Source organism: Protomyctophum parallelum (assembly GCF_964188405.1).
Source record: "Protomyctophum parallelum genome assembly, chromosome: 17".
NCBI classification, from domain to species: Eukaryota; Metazoa; Chordata; class Actinopteri; order Myctophiformes; family Myctophidae; genus Protomyctophum; species Protomyctophum parallelum.
Window position 1 is genome coordinate 15,650,147 of NC_139719.1, and position 17,107 is coordinate 15,667,253.

The window sequence follows — 17,107 nt, forward strand, 5'->3', positions numbered from 1 at the left end:
GTTCTGAGGGGCGTGGCTACCGTTACAGTCTATGAACGGGAGCCACCCCCCGTTCAGTCAAAATAAAAACCAACAAAGTGTAAGGGGGGAAGTCCCGCCTCGTTGTCTGGGCCAGCCAATGGCCAGCTGGGCCCAAACGGAGCCAGCCAATGGCCAGCTGGGCCCAAACGGATCTAGAAATATGGCGACTTACAGTGCAAGGAATTACAGGATTCATTTTACGTCCATGTTAGACCCGGGGAACGCTTTGTCCATATTCTTTACAGTCTATGGTCCATATGTATGTAAACCTTGCATCACAATTGTGGAAACGCAATTCCTATGGAAAGCCTGGTTTCTATTTTTTGTTTAGTGCTCAGAACGGTCTAGACTCTATTAACTTTCTCACACACATGCACGCACACAGACCATTTGCATTCTGCACTAGAACGGATCTGAAACCTCTACAATCTACATGTCACGTCATGCAGAACATCCTACACTAAAGTCTATAAAACAACCGATGTATGCTACATTGCTTCACAAAAATCGTATTTTCAAGTTTGAAGACAGTACAGGTAGTACTGTCAAAGGTTATGCTAAAAAGATAACACGGTACTCTTTGAATCAGTAATGCACATAATATTGCAATCAAACTCGGTGGCATCATAAGGTATATTTACAGAGAAACGAGGGGTGGGGGGCGGGGAGGGTGTTAAACTATGCTCACGGAGTCGATAACCTTAAATCAATGTTCTTCTAATGTGTGACTCAGATGGGCAACGAGGAACAGCAGGAGAAGCTACTAAGGGAATGGCTGGACTGCTGTGTGACGGACGGAGGCATGTTGGCCGCCATGCAGAAGAGCTCGCGTCGCCGCAACCACCCCCTGGTCACCCAGATGGTGGAGAAGTGGCTGGACGGGTACCGGCAGATCCGCCCCTGCACCTCCCTCTCCGACGGCGAGGAAGAGGAGGACGATGAAGACGAGTGAGTGAGCGAGCGAGGAGGGCCGGGCGGTGAGGGGAAAAGAGTTGGTAGCTCCGGAAACCGTGCCCAGTGTGCCCATGGACACTGGAGGGTCGTTTATGCTCTGTCGTACGTTGTATCACTTGCTGAAAATGGTTGGTCTGTGAGCTCACAACGAGCTCACTAAATGCCACGAGTGAGCTTGTAGATTGCCGTCTTCTGTACGTGACACCAACGGCACAACAAAGTGCAAGTCGGGCACGAGAGACCGAGACCAGGCTCCTCTCAAACACCTCCACCTCCTCCAACAGACTCTGCCGACTGACTGGTGTCTCAGACACAAAGCACTGAAGACCGAGGAGGAGCGGCACGTAATGTGAAAGAGCTCTCTGGTTCCTCCCAAAGTCAGAACAACTACAAAAACTTCACATGGACATGGAAGAAACTCCTTGATCTTGAAGTATACTACAGAAAGAAAGTACCGTATTTAGTAGGGGTGTAAGGATATAGTAACTGCTTCGAAATATTTGAATTTCAACAATACGATATGTTGCCGTTTACAATTCGTTAAACTTCGATTCTTGAAATTAGATTTTTCGATGCAGTTACTATATCGTTACACCCCTAGTATAAAATGATTCTAAGCTGATTTATCCTTTGATAAGGTTCTTTTTAGTTTTCCCCTTTTTTCCCTTCAAAGTGTAGATCTCAAACCTGTAATGACGCATGTGTCCTGTAAGTTCTGTGAGGAAGAAGAAAAAAAAAGGTTGTGTATACCAGCATCATGGAAAAGAAACTGATACTTTCACCCATACCCCCCTCTTTTGAAGTGGTCATCTTGCAATACTCGACCAGAGAAAAGTACTAGTCTATAGGAAATTATATTTAAGAAACCCGAAACTGCACTAAAAATGTATTTAGACAGTTGCCTGAGAATTCTTTGCTTAAAGCCAAGAGAGCATTAATCCCTCATGTGTCTATTGGGGCTTAAAAGAGCATCTATTTTCCTGATTGTAAATCCCCCTTTTGTTTTGGAAGCCCCTCTGCGCAAACAACTTTTGTGGTTGCATCATATTTATTGGTTTAGGAGAGTTGATGTGCAGAAGCATCCACCTTATATTCTGCCCCTTTCCCCCCTTTTATTGTGTTCTTGTTTGATTCAATCTCGAAGATTCTTTATTGTCATTGCTGCAAAGATACTCAAATGAGGAAGAAGAACTGTACTGTACAAGTTTACTGACCTATTTTTGTGTGATTTAGTTACCTCATTTGGGTGTTTTGAAGCTTTATTTATACTTCGTGAAATTAACCGTGAGCTTGTAGATCTGTTATTTTGGGTGCGCGCCACGGTCGAAGTATAAATGAAGCGTGAGTGGGTTATGAAGGTGGTTTGAAGGGCACCAAACACTCAGCCCCTCAATGGAGTGCATTAACATTAAAATTGACTCACTCTACGTCCCCCTTGTGTGCGTTGCATTTATTTCTCTGGTGCTGTTTGCAATGGATTTGTCACAATGATGTATTGTAAATGTAATGTACTGCCGGCTGCCATGAACAACAGATTTTTGCGTGAACATATAAATTGTCTCACTCTGTCTGGGTTTTAGACCGTGTTAAACCGTCTATTACCATTGATTTAGTCGTTCATTGAAGACGCAGGCAGACTGTCTTGCAGTAGATGGGATAACCGGAACAGTGGGCAACTGACTTGTCACCCTTTAAAAATATATATTGTTTTGTATTTTGCATTTTACAATTTACATTTATTTTATAAGTGAGGGGCTAAATACATACGATATAATATTGAAGCCTAACATTTCTACAGATAATACAAATTCCTACAAAACCTGTTATATCCAGTCATTTTGGAGATAAAGGGTCAATTAACTTAAGGGTAGGTGGCGGTGCCAATCACTTTTTATTTATTTATCTTTGGCATGATCCAACCAGGGGTCGAAGCCTGACCTCCCAGTCTTAGAGCGGACACTCTAACCACAAAGACACTGAGCTGGTCTCAAATCTTAAACTTTACATGTATTCCAATCATTTTAACATTGATGTGACCACTGAACCAGTATCCCTTGAGTGTTGAGGCTGATGGGTTGCAGGTGTGTTCCTTCCATCACCTCCAGAGTGGATCGTCCCATACAGCTGTGGAGAATGCGACATCATGGCTGCTGTCTCTTTTGGCCGGGAACCCCTTTTGGTGTTTTAAGAATTATGTTATACTTTAGCTATTGAAAAATAGCATATCTACAAGCTCATAGCGCGCCACCAAGTGGCACACTACGAGCTTGTAGGTCTGCTATGTTTGAAAAATCGTGAAAAGATTTTTTTCTTTTAATTCTGAGTTCTAAATGGGGTGAAACTGCTTCTGACTTTCCCATGGATGGACGTCCTGCTCAGCTCAATCAGCAGGACCACACCATGGTTTGATATATTAATATGAATTACTTTTTACAGGGCAAATTGCCCACACTTTTGTTTTACATCTATGAATTGATTAGAATTTTAAACCTGGTAATACTTTTTATTTTCTTCCATTATACTCGTCAGATCGTCTTGGTACAGAGCGCCCCCTTGTGGCTGTAGAGTGTAGATATGTTAATCTTGGGGATAAAATAATGAAAGTGCATTTCTTAAACTACAGTATGGTAATTTATGGTTTACATGACGCTCGTACTTCACGAGCTGACAGTCATGTTTCAGGGCTAGCATTTCTTAAACCACTCACTGCACTTGACTGTACCAGGGCAGGGCTGGCAGAATAGTAAAGTATTACATGTATTATAGACGTGGCTGTAGTTATATTTTCATATAAATGTTTATTTACATTTGACTTTTCTTTCACTTACACTTATTTTAACTAAAGACAATCACTTATCCTGCCTTTAAACCCACATTACTCTCTTTTCATTATTGTCATCTGTTGTATTGGTATCAAATAAAGACATTTAGTTGTAATGTATTGATTATATTCATTCTCTGACTGAGGAAATATCTTACTAATTTTTATAAAAGCACTAGTCTATCATGATTCTATGATGAGTCTGTGTTCTGGTCCGAACACAAACGTAGTATTGAATCACGCTACACTGATGCTTTTGTCTAAATTGTAATAGTGAGGCCTCATTCACACCAAACACCAATCAAGCAAATGTATTATTATTTTTTGTGCCACCACAATGCTTTTCCAATGGGAGTCACATGGTTTGATCAAACATTTGTGTTTGATTGCTGGTGGTGTTCTCACTGTTCTGCCCCTCCCCCCTCATCAAACAAAAATGTTTGGTCAAACCATGTGACTCCCATTGGAAAAGCATTGTGGTGGCCCAAAAAAATGACCAAACATTTGCTTGATTGGTGTTTGGTACGTGTGAATGAGGCCTAAGAGATTTCCTCAGTCAGAGAATGATTGGTTGTTTAGGTAAACAATATGGCATCAGACGTAGTAATTATACGATAAAGTGTGATGGTTCTTGCATTCCAGTCTCCTAGGCCTCATTCACACGTACGAAACACCAATCAAGCAAATGTTTGGTCGTTTTTTGGAGGTTTTTTGGGCCACCACAATGCATTTCCAATGGGAGTCACATGGTTTGATCAAACATTTGTATTTGATTGCTGGTGGTGTTCTGCCCCTCCCCCCTCATCAAACAAAAATGTTTGGTCAAACCATGTGACACCCATTGGAAAAGCATTGTGGTGGCCCAAAAAAACGACCAAACATTTGCTTGATTGGTGTTTGGTATACGTGTGAGGCCCATGAAGAGTTCTCAACAGGCCCGAAAATTAAGGCCTGTCGCTCATCAAACATGAGGATTTGAAAAAAGACGAAAATCACTCAGAGACGAAAGGCTATATAGTCCATGGTCTCGGAGTGATTTTCGTCTTTTTTTTTTATCCTCGTTTTTCATCATTTTAGCCCATATCGGACGGCATACTAAGCACGTCATTTGTCTACATTTTTGAGGATTTGAAAAAAAGACGAAAGGTGAATTTCGTCATTATTTTGGTCTCGGGGTGAATTTCGACTTTTTTTTATTATCCTCGTTTATCATCATTTTTGACCATGGGCTATAGCCCATTTCGGACGGCATACTAATATATAGTATGCCGTTTTTCATCATTTTTGAGGATTTAAAAAAAGACGAAAAGTGAATTTCGTCATTTTTCAAATCCTAATTTTTCATATTTCTTTACCATGGGCTATAGCCCATATTGTACGGCATACTATAGCATGCCGTTTTTCATCATTTTTGAGGCTTTGAAAAAAAGACGAAAATCAGACGATGGGCTATAGCCCATTTTTTCATTTTTTTCAAATCCTCAAAATGCCTTACGCCGTACGATATGGGCTATATCCCATGGTCAAAAATGATGAAAAACGAGGATAAAAAAACGATGGGCTATATCCCATCGTTTTCTTCATTTCTCGCTTTCCCATTTCTCGCTTTCCTTTCCCATTTCTCGCTTTCCCATTTCTCTTCTTTCCCATTTGTCGCTTTCCCATTTGTCGCTTTCCCATTTCTCTTCTATCCCATTTCTCGCTTTCCCATTTCTCGCTTTCCCATTTCTCTTCTTTCCCTCATTATTTTTGAACACGAGCATTTTATCCCACTGAGCAATAGCCGGCTATTAGACGTGCGTCTAAAAATGGGATAAAAAACGTCTAAAAATAGACGTCTAAAAATAGACGTCTAAAACACGTCTATTTTTAGACGTGTTTTAGACGGTTTTTATCCCATTTTTAGACGCTCGTCTAATAGCCCATACCGTACGGCATACTATAGCACGCCGTTTTTCATCATTTTTGAGGATTTGAAAAAAAAACGAAAAAAACAAAACATGGGTTATAGCCCATCGTTTTTTGAATTTTTGAAAAAAAAAATTAACCTTGTTTTTCATCATTTTTGACCATGGGCTTTAACCCATACCGTACGGCATACTATAGCACGCCGTTTTTCATCATTTTTGAGGATTTGAAAAAAAATGAAAACAAAAAACAAATGGGTTATAGCCCATCGTTTTTTGATTTTTTTTATTGTATAGCAGTGGCTCACAGCCTCAGCCTGATGACCTCAAAAGTCTCATATCTCCCCTGAGCCATAGGCAGTTGCTTTGGCTTAGTGGTTAAGATGTTGGCCTTCAGTGCAGGTGATCTGTGTTCGATTCCTGGGTGTTACACTCTGATGAACGTGATTCTATGTTCAACTCTTGATTCTTTCAACTTTACTATCTGAAGGCTAACATACAAAAGATCGCTTCAACAGTACAAAGAGGCAGATGTTACTGAGTGATGGTGTAGTAGGGGTTATTCCGCACAGAGAGTTCATTTTCAAATCCCACTCTTCCTAAAGTTTAATGCTAGTTATTGAGCTTCATTTACTGCTATTCTAGCAGTGGCTCACAGCCTCAGCCTGATTACCTCAAAACTCTAATTGTCGTAGTGGTTAAGATGTTGGCTTTCCACGTGGGAGACCAGGGTTCGATTCCCGGCTGTTACACTATCATACAAAAGAAGACCTCAACAGCGCTAAGAAACATCTGATTAATATGATGCTGTGTTATTTAAACTTTACGAACTGAAGGCTAACGAACAAAAGATCACTTCAAAATTACCAGGAGACTTTGCCTGAGAGTGTCTGACTGATGGTGCAGTGGTCTAATCATCAGGCTTTCAGTACAGACATTCCATGTTCAAGGCCTGTTCCTCCCACAGCTCAATGCTGCAGTAATTTGAACTTTTCAAGGCTTGACTAAAAAATAAAAACTCAAAAGCACCAGGAGAAATCTCCTGAATGCCCCAAGGTGCCTTGGCTCAATGGTGTGGAGCGCTTGACCCGTTGCCTCTGCTACAGACAGTTGGCCGGTTCAAGTCCCATGTCATGACGTCAAGGTGCTGGGAAGGACCATCGGGAGACGGTGCTCTCTCCCCCTGTTTCCTGAGATGTAACGGTTGGGGCTTATGTCTGAAAGAACCCTGTCCAGCTAACCTTTTACCATGAAAATGTCGATTAAAAAAAAGATGAAAATGATTAAACAAATATTACTATAGTGTGTAGTTTTTTCATTGTCAAAAGTCAAGAGAATGACATTGCCATTGTCCAGGATTATAATCGGGCTCCAGTATGCAAATACACAGACTATTCTGTCAGATGATGTGCCAAAATGCATTGCTATTTTATTTTTAAACGTTTGACCTAATTCTCATCTGTAAAACTTTACGTGGACAGGGTTCTTTCAAACATAACCCCTGACCGTTACATCTCAGGAAACAGGGGGAGAGAGCACCGTCTCCCGATGGTCCTTCCCAGCACCTTGCTGTCATGACATGGGACTTGAACCTGCCAACTGTCTGTAGCAGAGGCAACGGGTCAAGCGCTCCACACCATTGAGCCAAGGCACCTTGGGGCATTCAGGAGATTTCTCCTGGTGCTTTTGAGTTAAACAGAGCTAGAATGTTTAAACAGTACTGCTTCGGATCATGTTAAAAGCACCATAGTCCCCGAGGTGGATTCGAACCAACAACCTCTTGGTTTACAGCCAAGCGCACTAGTCCACAGCGCCACACAAGGCTGTTGAGTGTTGAAGCAAAAGTGTGTGTATTGAATATGGATTCGGAGTCCCAGGGGCTTTACTATCTGAAGGCTAACATACAAAAGATCGCTTCAACAGTACAAAGAGGCAGATGTTACTGAGTGATGGTGTAGTAGGGGTTATTCAGCACAGAGAGTTCATGTTCAAATCCCACTCTTCCTAAAGTTTAATGCTAGAGTTATTGAGCTTCATTTACTGCTATTCTAGCAGTGGCTCACAGCCTCAGCCTCAGCCTGACAACCTCAAAACTCTAATTGTCGTAGTGGTTAAGATGTTGGCTTTCCACGTGGGAGACCAGGGTTCGATTCCCGGCTGTTACACTATCATACAAAAGAAGACCTCAACAGCGCTAAGAAACATCTGATTAATATGATGCTGTGTTATTTAAACTTTACGAACTGAAGGCTAACGAACAAAAGATCACTTCAAAATTACCAGGAGACTTTGCCTGAGAGTGACTGACTGATGGTGCAGTGGTCTAATCATCAGGCTTTCAGTACAGACATTCCATGTTCAAGGCCTGTTCCTCCCACAGCTCAATGCTGCAGTAATTTGAACTTTTCAAGGCTTGACTAAAAAAGAAAAACTCAAAAGCACCAGGAGAAATCTCCTGAATGCCCCAAGGTGCCTTGGCTCAATGGTGTGGAGCGCTTGACCCGTTGCCTCTGTTACAGACAGTTGGCCGGTTCAAGTCCCATGTCATGACGTCAAGGTGCTGGGAAGGACCATCGGGAGACGGTGCTCTCTCCCCCTGTTTCCTGAGATGTAACGGTTGGGGCTTATGTCTGAAAGAACCCTGTCCAGCTAACCTTTTACCATGAAAATGTCGATTAAAAAAAAGATGAAAATGATTAAACAAATATTACTATAGTGTGTAGTTTTTTCATTGTCAAAAGTCAAGAGAATGACATTGCCATTGTCCAGGATTATAATCGGGCTCCAGTATGCAAATACACAGACTATTCTGTCAGATGATGTGCCAAAATGCATTGCTATTTTATTTTTAAACGTTTGACCTAATTCTCATCTGTAAAACTTTACGTGGACAGGGTTCTTTCAAACATAACCCCCGACCGTTACATCTCAGGAAACAGGGGGAGAGAGCACCGTCTCCCGATGGTCCTTCCCAGCACCTTGACGTCATGACATGGGACTTGAACCGGCCAACTGTCTGTAGCAGAGGCAACGGGTCAAGCGCTCCACACCATTGAGCCAAGGCACCTTGGGGCATTCAGGAGATTTCTCCTGGTGCTTTTGAGTTAAACAGAGCTAGAATGTTTAAACAGTACTGCTTCGGATCATGTTAAAAGCACCATGGTCCCCGAGGTGGATTCAAACCAACAACCTCTTGGTTTACAGCCAAGCGCACTAGTCCACAGCGCCACACAAGGCTGTTGGGTGTTGAAGCAAAAGTGTGTGTATTGAATATGGATTCGGAGTCCCAGGGGCTTTACTATCTGAAGGCTAACATACAAAAGATCGCTTCAACAGTACAAAGAGGCAGATGTTACTGAGTGATGGTGTAGTAGGGGTTATTCAGCACAGAGAGTTCATGTTCAAATCCCACTCTTCCTAAAGTTTAATGCTAGAGTTATTGAGCTTCATTTACTGCTATTCTAGCAGTGGCTCACAGCCTCAGCCTCAGCCTGACAACCTCAAAACTCTAATTGTCGTAGTGGTTAAGATGTTGGCTTTCCACGTGGGAGACCAGGGTTCGATTCCCGGCTGTTACACTATCATACAAAAGAAGACCTCAACAGCGCTAAGAAACATCTGATTAATATGATGCTGTGTTATTTAAACTTTACGAACTGAAGGCTAACGAACAAAAGATCACTTCAAAATTACCAGGAGACTTTGCCTGAGAGTGACTGACTGATGGTGCAGTGGTCTAATCATCAGGCTTTCAGTACAGACATTCCATGTTCAAGGCCTGTTCCTCCCACAGCTCAATGCTGCAGTAATTTGAACTTTTCAAGGCTTGACTAAAAAATAAAAACTCAAAAGCACCAGGAGAAATCTCCTGAATGCCCCAAGGTGCCTTGGCTCAATGGTGTGGAGCGCTTGACCCGTTGCCTCTGTTACAGACAGTTGGCCGGTTCAAGTCCCATGTCATGACGTCAAGGTGCTGGGAAGGACCATCGGGAGACGGTGCTCTCTCCCCCTGTTTCCTGAGATGTAACGGTTGGGGCTTATGTCTGAAAGAACCCTGTCCAGCTAACCTTTTACCATGAAAATGTCGATTAAAAAAAAGATGAAAATGATTAAACAAATATTACTATAGTGTGTAGTTTTTTCATTGTCAAAAGTCAAGAGAATGACATTGCCATTGTCCAGGATTATAATCGGGCTCCAGTATGCAAATACACAGACTATTCTGTCAGATGATGTGCCAAAATGCATTGCTATTTTATTTTTAAACGTTTGACCTAATTCTCATCTGTAAAACTTTACGTGGACAGGGTTCTTTCAAACATAACCCCCGACCGTTACATCTCAGGAAACAGGGGGAGAGAGCACCGTCTCCCGATGGTCCTTCCCAGCACCTTGACGTCATGACATGGGACTTGAACCGGCCAACTGTCTGTAGCAGAGGCAACGGGTCAAGCGCTCCACACCATTGAGCCAAGGCACCTTGGGGCATTCAGGAGATTTCTCCTGGTGCTTTTGAGTTAAACAGAGCTAGAATGTTTAAACAGTACTGCTTCGGATCATGTTAAAAGCACCATGGTCCCCGAGGTGGATTCAAACCAACAACCTCTTGGTTTACAGCCAAGCGCACTAGTCCACAGCGCCACACAAGGCTGTTGGGTGTTGAAGCAAAAGTGTGTGTATTGGATATGGATTCGGAGTCCCAGGGGCTTTACTATCTGAAGGCTAACATACAAAAGATCGCTTCAACAGTACAAAGAGGCAGATGTTACTGAGTGATGGTGTAGTAGGGGTTATTCAGCACAGAGAGTTCATGTTCAAATCCCACTCTTCCTAAAGTTTAATGCTAGAGTTATTGAGCTTCATTTACTGCTATTCTAGCAGTGGCTCACAGCCTCAGCCTGACAACCTCAAAACTCTAATTGTCGTAGTGGTTAAGATGTTGGCTTTCCACGTGGGAGACCAGGGTTCGATTCCCGGCTGTTACACTATCATACAAAAGAAGACCTCAACAGCGCTAAGAAACATCTGATTAATATGATGCTGTGTTATTTAAACTTTACGAACTGAAGGCTAACGAACAAAAGATCACTTCAAAATTACCAGGAGACTTTGCCTGAGAGTGACTGACTGATGGTGCAGTGGTCTAATCATCAGGCTTTCAGTACAGACATTCCATGTTCAAGGCCTGTTCCTCCCACAGCTCAAAGCTGCAGTAATTTGAACTTTTCAAGGCTTGACTAAAAAATAAAAACTCAAAAGCACCAGGAGAAATCTCCTGAATGCCCCAAGGTGCCTTGGCGCAATGGTGTGGAGCGCTTGACCCGTTGCCTCTGCTACAGACAGTTGGCCGGTTCAAGTCCCATGTCATGACGTCAAGGTGCTGGGAAGGACCATCGGGAGACGGTGCTCTCTCCCCCTGTTTCCTGAGATGTAACGGTTGGGGCTTATGTCTGAAAGAACCCTGTCCAGCTAACCTTTTACCATGAAAATGTCGATTAAAAAAAAGATGAAAATGATTAAACAAATATTACTATAGTGTGTAGTTTTTTCATTGTCAAAAGTCAAGAGAATGACATTGCCATTGTCCAGGATTATAATCGGGCTCCAGTATGCAAATACACAGACTATTCTGTCAGATGATGTGCCAAAATGCATTGCTATTTTATTTTTAAACGTTTGACCTAATTCTCATCTGTAAAACTTTACGTGGACAGGGTTCTTTCAAACATAACCCCCGACCGTTACATCTCAGGAAACAGGGGGAGAGAGCACCGTCTCCCGATGGTCCTTCCCAGCACCTTGACGTCATGACATGGGACTTGAACCGGCCAACTGTCTGTAGCAGAGGCAACGGGTCAAGCGCTCCACACCATTGAGCCAAGGCACCTTGGGGCATTCAGGAGATTTCTCCTGGTGCTTTTGAGTTAAACAGAGCTAGAATGTTTAAACAGTACTGGTTCGGATCATGTTAAAAGCACCATGGTCCCCGAGGTGGATTCAAACCAACAACCTCTTGGTTTACAGCCAAGCGCACTAGTCCACAGCACCACACAAGGCTGTTGGGTGTTGAAGCAAAAGTGTGTGTATTGAATATGGATTCGGAGTCCCAGGGGCTTTACTATCTGAAGGCTAACATACAAAAGATCGCTTCAACAGTACAAAGAGGCAGATGTTACTGAGTGATGGTGTAGTAGGGGTTATTCAGCACAGAGAGTTCATGTTCAAATCCCACTCTTCCTAAAGTTTAATGCTAGAGTTATTGAGCTTCATTTACTGCTATTCTAGCAGTGGCTCACAGCCTCAGCCTGACAACCTCAAAACTCTAATTGTCGTAGTGGTTAAGATGTTGGCTTTCCACGTGGGAGACCAGGGTTCGATTCCCGGCTGTTACACTATCATACAAAAGAAGACCTCAACAGCGCTAAGAAACATCTGATTAATATGATGCTGTGTTATTTAAACTTTACGAACTGAAGGCTAACGAACAAAAGATCACTTCAAAATTACCAGGAGACTTTGCCTGAGAGTGACTGACTGATGGTGCAGTGGTCTAATCATCAGGCTTTCAGTACAGACATTCCATGTTCAAGGCCTGTTCCTCCCACAGCTCAATGCTGCAGTAATTTGAACTTTTCAAGGCTTGACTAAAAAATAAAAACTCAAAAGCACCAGGAGAAATCTCCTGAATGCCCCAAGGTGCCTTGGCTCAATGGTGTGGAGCGCTTGACCCGTTGCCTCTGTTACAGACAGTTGGCCGGTTCAAGTCCCATGTCATGACGTCAAGGTGCTGGGAAGGACCATCGGGAGACGGTGCTCTCTCCCCCTGTTTCCTGAGATGTAACGGTTGGGGCTTATGTCTGAAAGAACCCTGTCCAGCTAACCTTTTACCATGAAAATGTCGATTAAAAAAAAGATGAAAATGATTAAACAAATATTACTATAGTGTGTAGTTTTTTCATTGTCAAAAGTCAAGAGAATGACATTGCCATTGTCCAGGATTATAATCGGGCTCCAGTATGCAAATACACAGACTATTCTGTCAGATGATGTGCCAAAATGCATTGCTATTTTATTTTTAAACGTTTGACCTAATTCTCATCTGTAAAACTTTACGTGGACAGGGTTCTTTCAAACATAACCCCCGACCGTTACATCTCAGGAAACAGGGGGAGAGAGCACCGTCTCCCGATGGTCCTTCCCAGCACCTTGACGTCATGACATGGGACTTGAACCGGCCAACTGTCTGTAGCAGAGGCAACGGGTCAAGCGCTCCACACCATTGAGCCAAGGCACCTTGGGGCATTCAGGAGATTTCTCCTGGTGCTTTTGAGTTAAACAGAGCTAGAATGTTTAAACAGTACTGCTTCGGATCATGTTAAAAGCACCATGGTCCCCGAGGTGGATTCAAACCAACAACCTCTTGGTTTACAGCCAAGCGCACTAGTCCACAGCGCCACACAAGGCTGTTGGGTGTTGAAGCAAAAGTGTGTGTATTGAATATGGATTCGGAGTCCCAGGGGCTTTACTATCTGAAGGCTAACATACAAAAGATCGCTTCAACAGTACAAAGAGGCAGATGTTACTGAGTGATGGTGTAGTAGGGGTTATTCAGCACAGAGAGTTCATGTTCAAATCCCACTCTTCCTAAAGTTTAATGCTAGAGTTATTGAGCTTCATTTACTGCTATTCTAGCAGTGGCTCACAGCCTCAGCCTGACAACCTCAAAACTCTAATTGTCGTAGTGGTTAAGATGTTGGCTTTCCACGTGGGAGACCAGGGTTCGATTCCCGGCTGTTACACTATCATACAAAAGAAGACCTCAACAGCGCTAAGAAACATCTGATTAATATGATGCTGTGTTATTTAAACTTTACGAACTGAAGGCTAACGAACAAAAGATCACTTCAAAATTACCAGGAGACTTTGCCTGAGAGTGACTGACTGATGGTGCAGTGGTCTAATCATCAGGCTTTCAGTACAGACATTCCATGTTCAAGGCCTGTTCCTCCCACAGCTCAATGCTGCAGTAATTTGAACTTTTCAAGGCTTGACTAAAAAATAAAAACTCAAAAGCACCAGGAGAAATCTCCTGAATGCCCCAAGGTGCCTTGGCTCAATGGTGTGGAGCGCTTGACCCGTTGCCTCTGTTACAGACAGTTGGCCGGTTCAAGTCCCATGTCATGACGTCAAGGTGCTGGGAAGGACCATCGGGAGACGGTGCTCTCTCCCCCTGTTTCCTGAGATGTAACGGTTGGGGCTTATGTCTGAAAGAACCCTGTCCAGCTAACCTTTTACCATGAAAATGTCGATTAAAAAAAAGATGAAAATGATTAAACAAATATTACTATAGTGTGTAGTTTTTTCATTGTCAAAAGTCAAGAGAATGACATTGCCATTGTCCAGGATTATAATCGGGCTCCAGTATGCAAATACACAGACTATTCTGTCAGATGATGTGCCAAAATGCATTGCTATTTTATTTTTAAACGTTTGACCTAATTCTCATCTGTAAAACTTTACGTGGACAGGGTTCTTTCAAACATAACCCCCGACCGTTACATCTCAGGAAACAGGGGGAGAGAGCACCGTCTCCCGATGGTCCTTCCCAGCACCTTGACGTCATGACATGGGACTTGAACCGGCCAACTGTCTGTAGCAGAGGCAACGGGTCAAGCGCTCCACACCATTGAGCCAAGGCACCTTGGGGCATTCAGGAGATTTCTCCTGGTGCTTTTGAGTTAAACAGAGCTAGAATGTTTAAACAGTACTGCTTCGGATCATGTTAAAAGCACCATGGTCCCCGAGGTGGATTCAAACCAACAACCTCTTGGTTTACAGCCAAGCGCACTAGTCCACAGCGCCACACAAGGCTGTTGGGTGTTGAAGCAAAAGTGTGTGTATTGAATATGGATTCGGAGTCCCAGGGGCTTTACTATCTGAAGGCTAACATACAAAAGATCGCTTCAACAGTACAAAGAGGCAGATGTTACTGAGTGATGGTGTAGTAGGGGTTATTCAGCACAGAGAGTTCATGTTCAAATCCCACTCTTCCTAAAGTTTAATGCTAGAGTTATTGAGCTTCATTTACTGCTATTCTAGCAGTGGCTCACAGCCTCAGCCTGACAACCTCAAAACTCTAATTGTCGTAGTGGTTAAGATGTTGGCTTTCCACGTGGGAGACCAGGGTTCGATTCCCGGCTGTTACACTATCATACAAAAGAAGACCTCAACAGCGCTAAGAAACATCTGATTAATATGATGCTGTGTTATTTAAACTTTACGAACTGAAGGCTAACGAACAAAAGATCACTTCAAAATTACCAGGAGACTTTGCCTGAGAGTGACTGACTGATGGTGCAGTGGTCTAATCATCAGGCTTTCAGTACAGACATTCCATGTTCAAGGCCTGTTCCTCCCACAGCTCAATGCTGCAGTAATTTGAACTTTTCAAGGCTTGACTAAAAAATAAAAACTCAAAAGCACCAGGAGAAATCTCCTGAATGCCCCAAGGTGCCTTGGCTCAATGGTGTGGAGCGCTTGACCCGTTGCCTCTGTTACAGACAGTTGGCCGGTTCAAGTCCCATGTCATGACGTCAAGGTGCTGGGAAGGACCATCGGGAGACGGTGCTCTCTCCCCCTGTTTCCTGAGATGTAACGGTTGGGGCTTATGTCTGAAAGAACCCTGTCCAGCTAACCTTTTACCATGAAAATGTCGATTAAAAAAAAGATGAAAATGATTAAACAAATATTACTATAGTGTGTAGTTTTTTCATTGTCAAAAGTCAAGAGAATGACATTGCCATTGTCCAGGATTATAATCGGGCTCCAGTATGCAAATACACAGACTATTCTGTCAGATGATGTGCCAAAATGCATTGCTATTTTATTTTTAAACGTTTGACCTAATTCTCATCTGTAAAACTTTACGTGGACAGGGTTCTTTCAAACATAACCCCCGACCGTTACATCTCAGGAAACAGGGGGAGAGAGCACCGTCTCCCGATGGTCCTTCCCAGCACCTTGACGTCATGACATGGGACTTGAACCGGCCAACTGTCTGTAGCAGAGGCAACGGGTCAAGCGCTCCACACCATTGAGCCAAGGCACCTTGGGGCATTCAGGAGATTTCTCCTGGTGCTTTTGAGTTAAACAGAGCTAGAATGTTTAAACAGTACTGCTTCGGATCATGTTAAAAGCACCATGGTCCCCGAGGTGGATTCAAACCAACAACCTCTTGGTTTACAGCCAAGCGCACTAGTCCACAGCGCCACACAAGGCTGTTGGGTGTTGAAGCAAAAGTGTGTGTATTGAATATGGATTCGGAGTCCCAGGGGCTTTACTATCTGAAGGCTAACATACAAAAGATCGCTTCAACAGTACAAAGAGGCAGATGTTACTGAGTGATGGTGTAGTAGGGGTTATTCAGCACAGAGAGTTCATGTTCAAATCCCACTCTTCCTAAAGTTTAATGCTAGAGTTATTGAGCTTCATTTACTGCTATTCTAGCAGTGGCTCACAGCCTCAGCCTGACAACCTCAAAACTCTAATTGTCGTAGTGGTTAAGATGTTGGCTTTCCACGTGGGAGACCAGGGTTCGATTCCCGGCTGTTACACTATCATACAAAAGAAGACCTCAGCAGCGCTAAGAAACATCTGATTAATATGATGCTGTGTTATTTAAACTTTACGAACTGAAGGCTAACGAACAAAAGATCACTTCAAAATTACCAGGAGACTTTGCCTGAGAGTGTCTGACTGATGGTGCAGTGGTCTAATCATCAGGCTTTCAGTACAGACATTCCATGTTCAAGGCCTGTTCCTCCCACAGCTCAATGCTGCAGTAATTTGAACTTTTCAAGGCTTGACTAAAAAATAAAAACTCAAAAGCACCAGGAGAAATCTCCTGAATACCCCAAGGTGCCTTGGCGCAATGGTGTGGAGCGCTTGACCCGTTGCCTCTGCTACAGACAGTTGGCTGGTTCAAGTCCCATGTCATGACGTCAAGGTGCTGGGAAGGACCATCGGGAGACGGTGCTCTCTCCCCCTGTTTCCTGAGATGTAACGGTTGGGGCTTATGTCTGAAAGAACCCTGTCCAGCTAACCTTTTACCATGAAAATGTCGATTAAAAAAAAGATGAAAATGATTAAACAAATATTACTATAGTGTGTAGTTTTTTCATTGTCAAAAGTCAAGAGAATGACATTGCCATTGTCCAGGATTATAATCGGGCTCCAGTATGCAAATACACAGACTATTCTGTCAGATGATGTGCCAAAATGCATTGCTATTTTATTTTTAAACGTTTGACCTCATTCTCATCTGTAAAACTTTACGTGGACAGGGTTCTTTCAAACATAACCCCCGACCGTTACATCTCAGGAAACAGGGGGAGAGAGCACCGTC

General features: G+C 43.1%; 1 protein-coding gene across 1 annotated transcript in view; it reads left to right on the top strand.

Annotated features, from left to right (window-relative positions):
- zranb1a (zinc finger, RAN-binding domain containing 1a) overlaps positions 1-2,406 on the top strand; it is a 38,827-nt gene extending 36,421 nt beyond the window's left edge. The window contains exon 11 of the mRNA XM_083788223.1: positions 755-2,406. Within this exon, the coding sequence (XP_083644349.1) occupies positions 755-973 (219 nt within the window). The 3' untranslated portion in view covers positions 974-2,406. The remainder of the gene's footprint in view (positions 1-754) is intronic.
- The last annotated feature ends 14,701 nt before the right edge of the window (positions 2,407-17,107 follow it).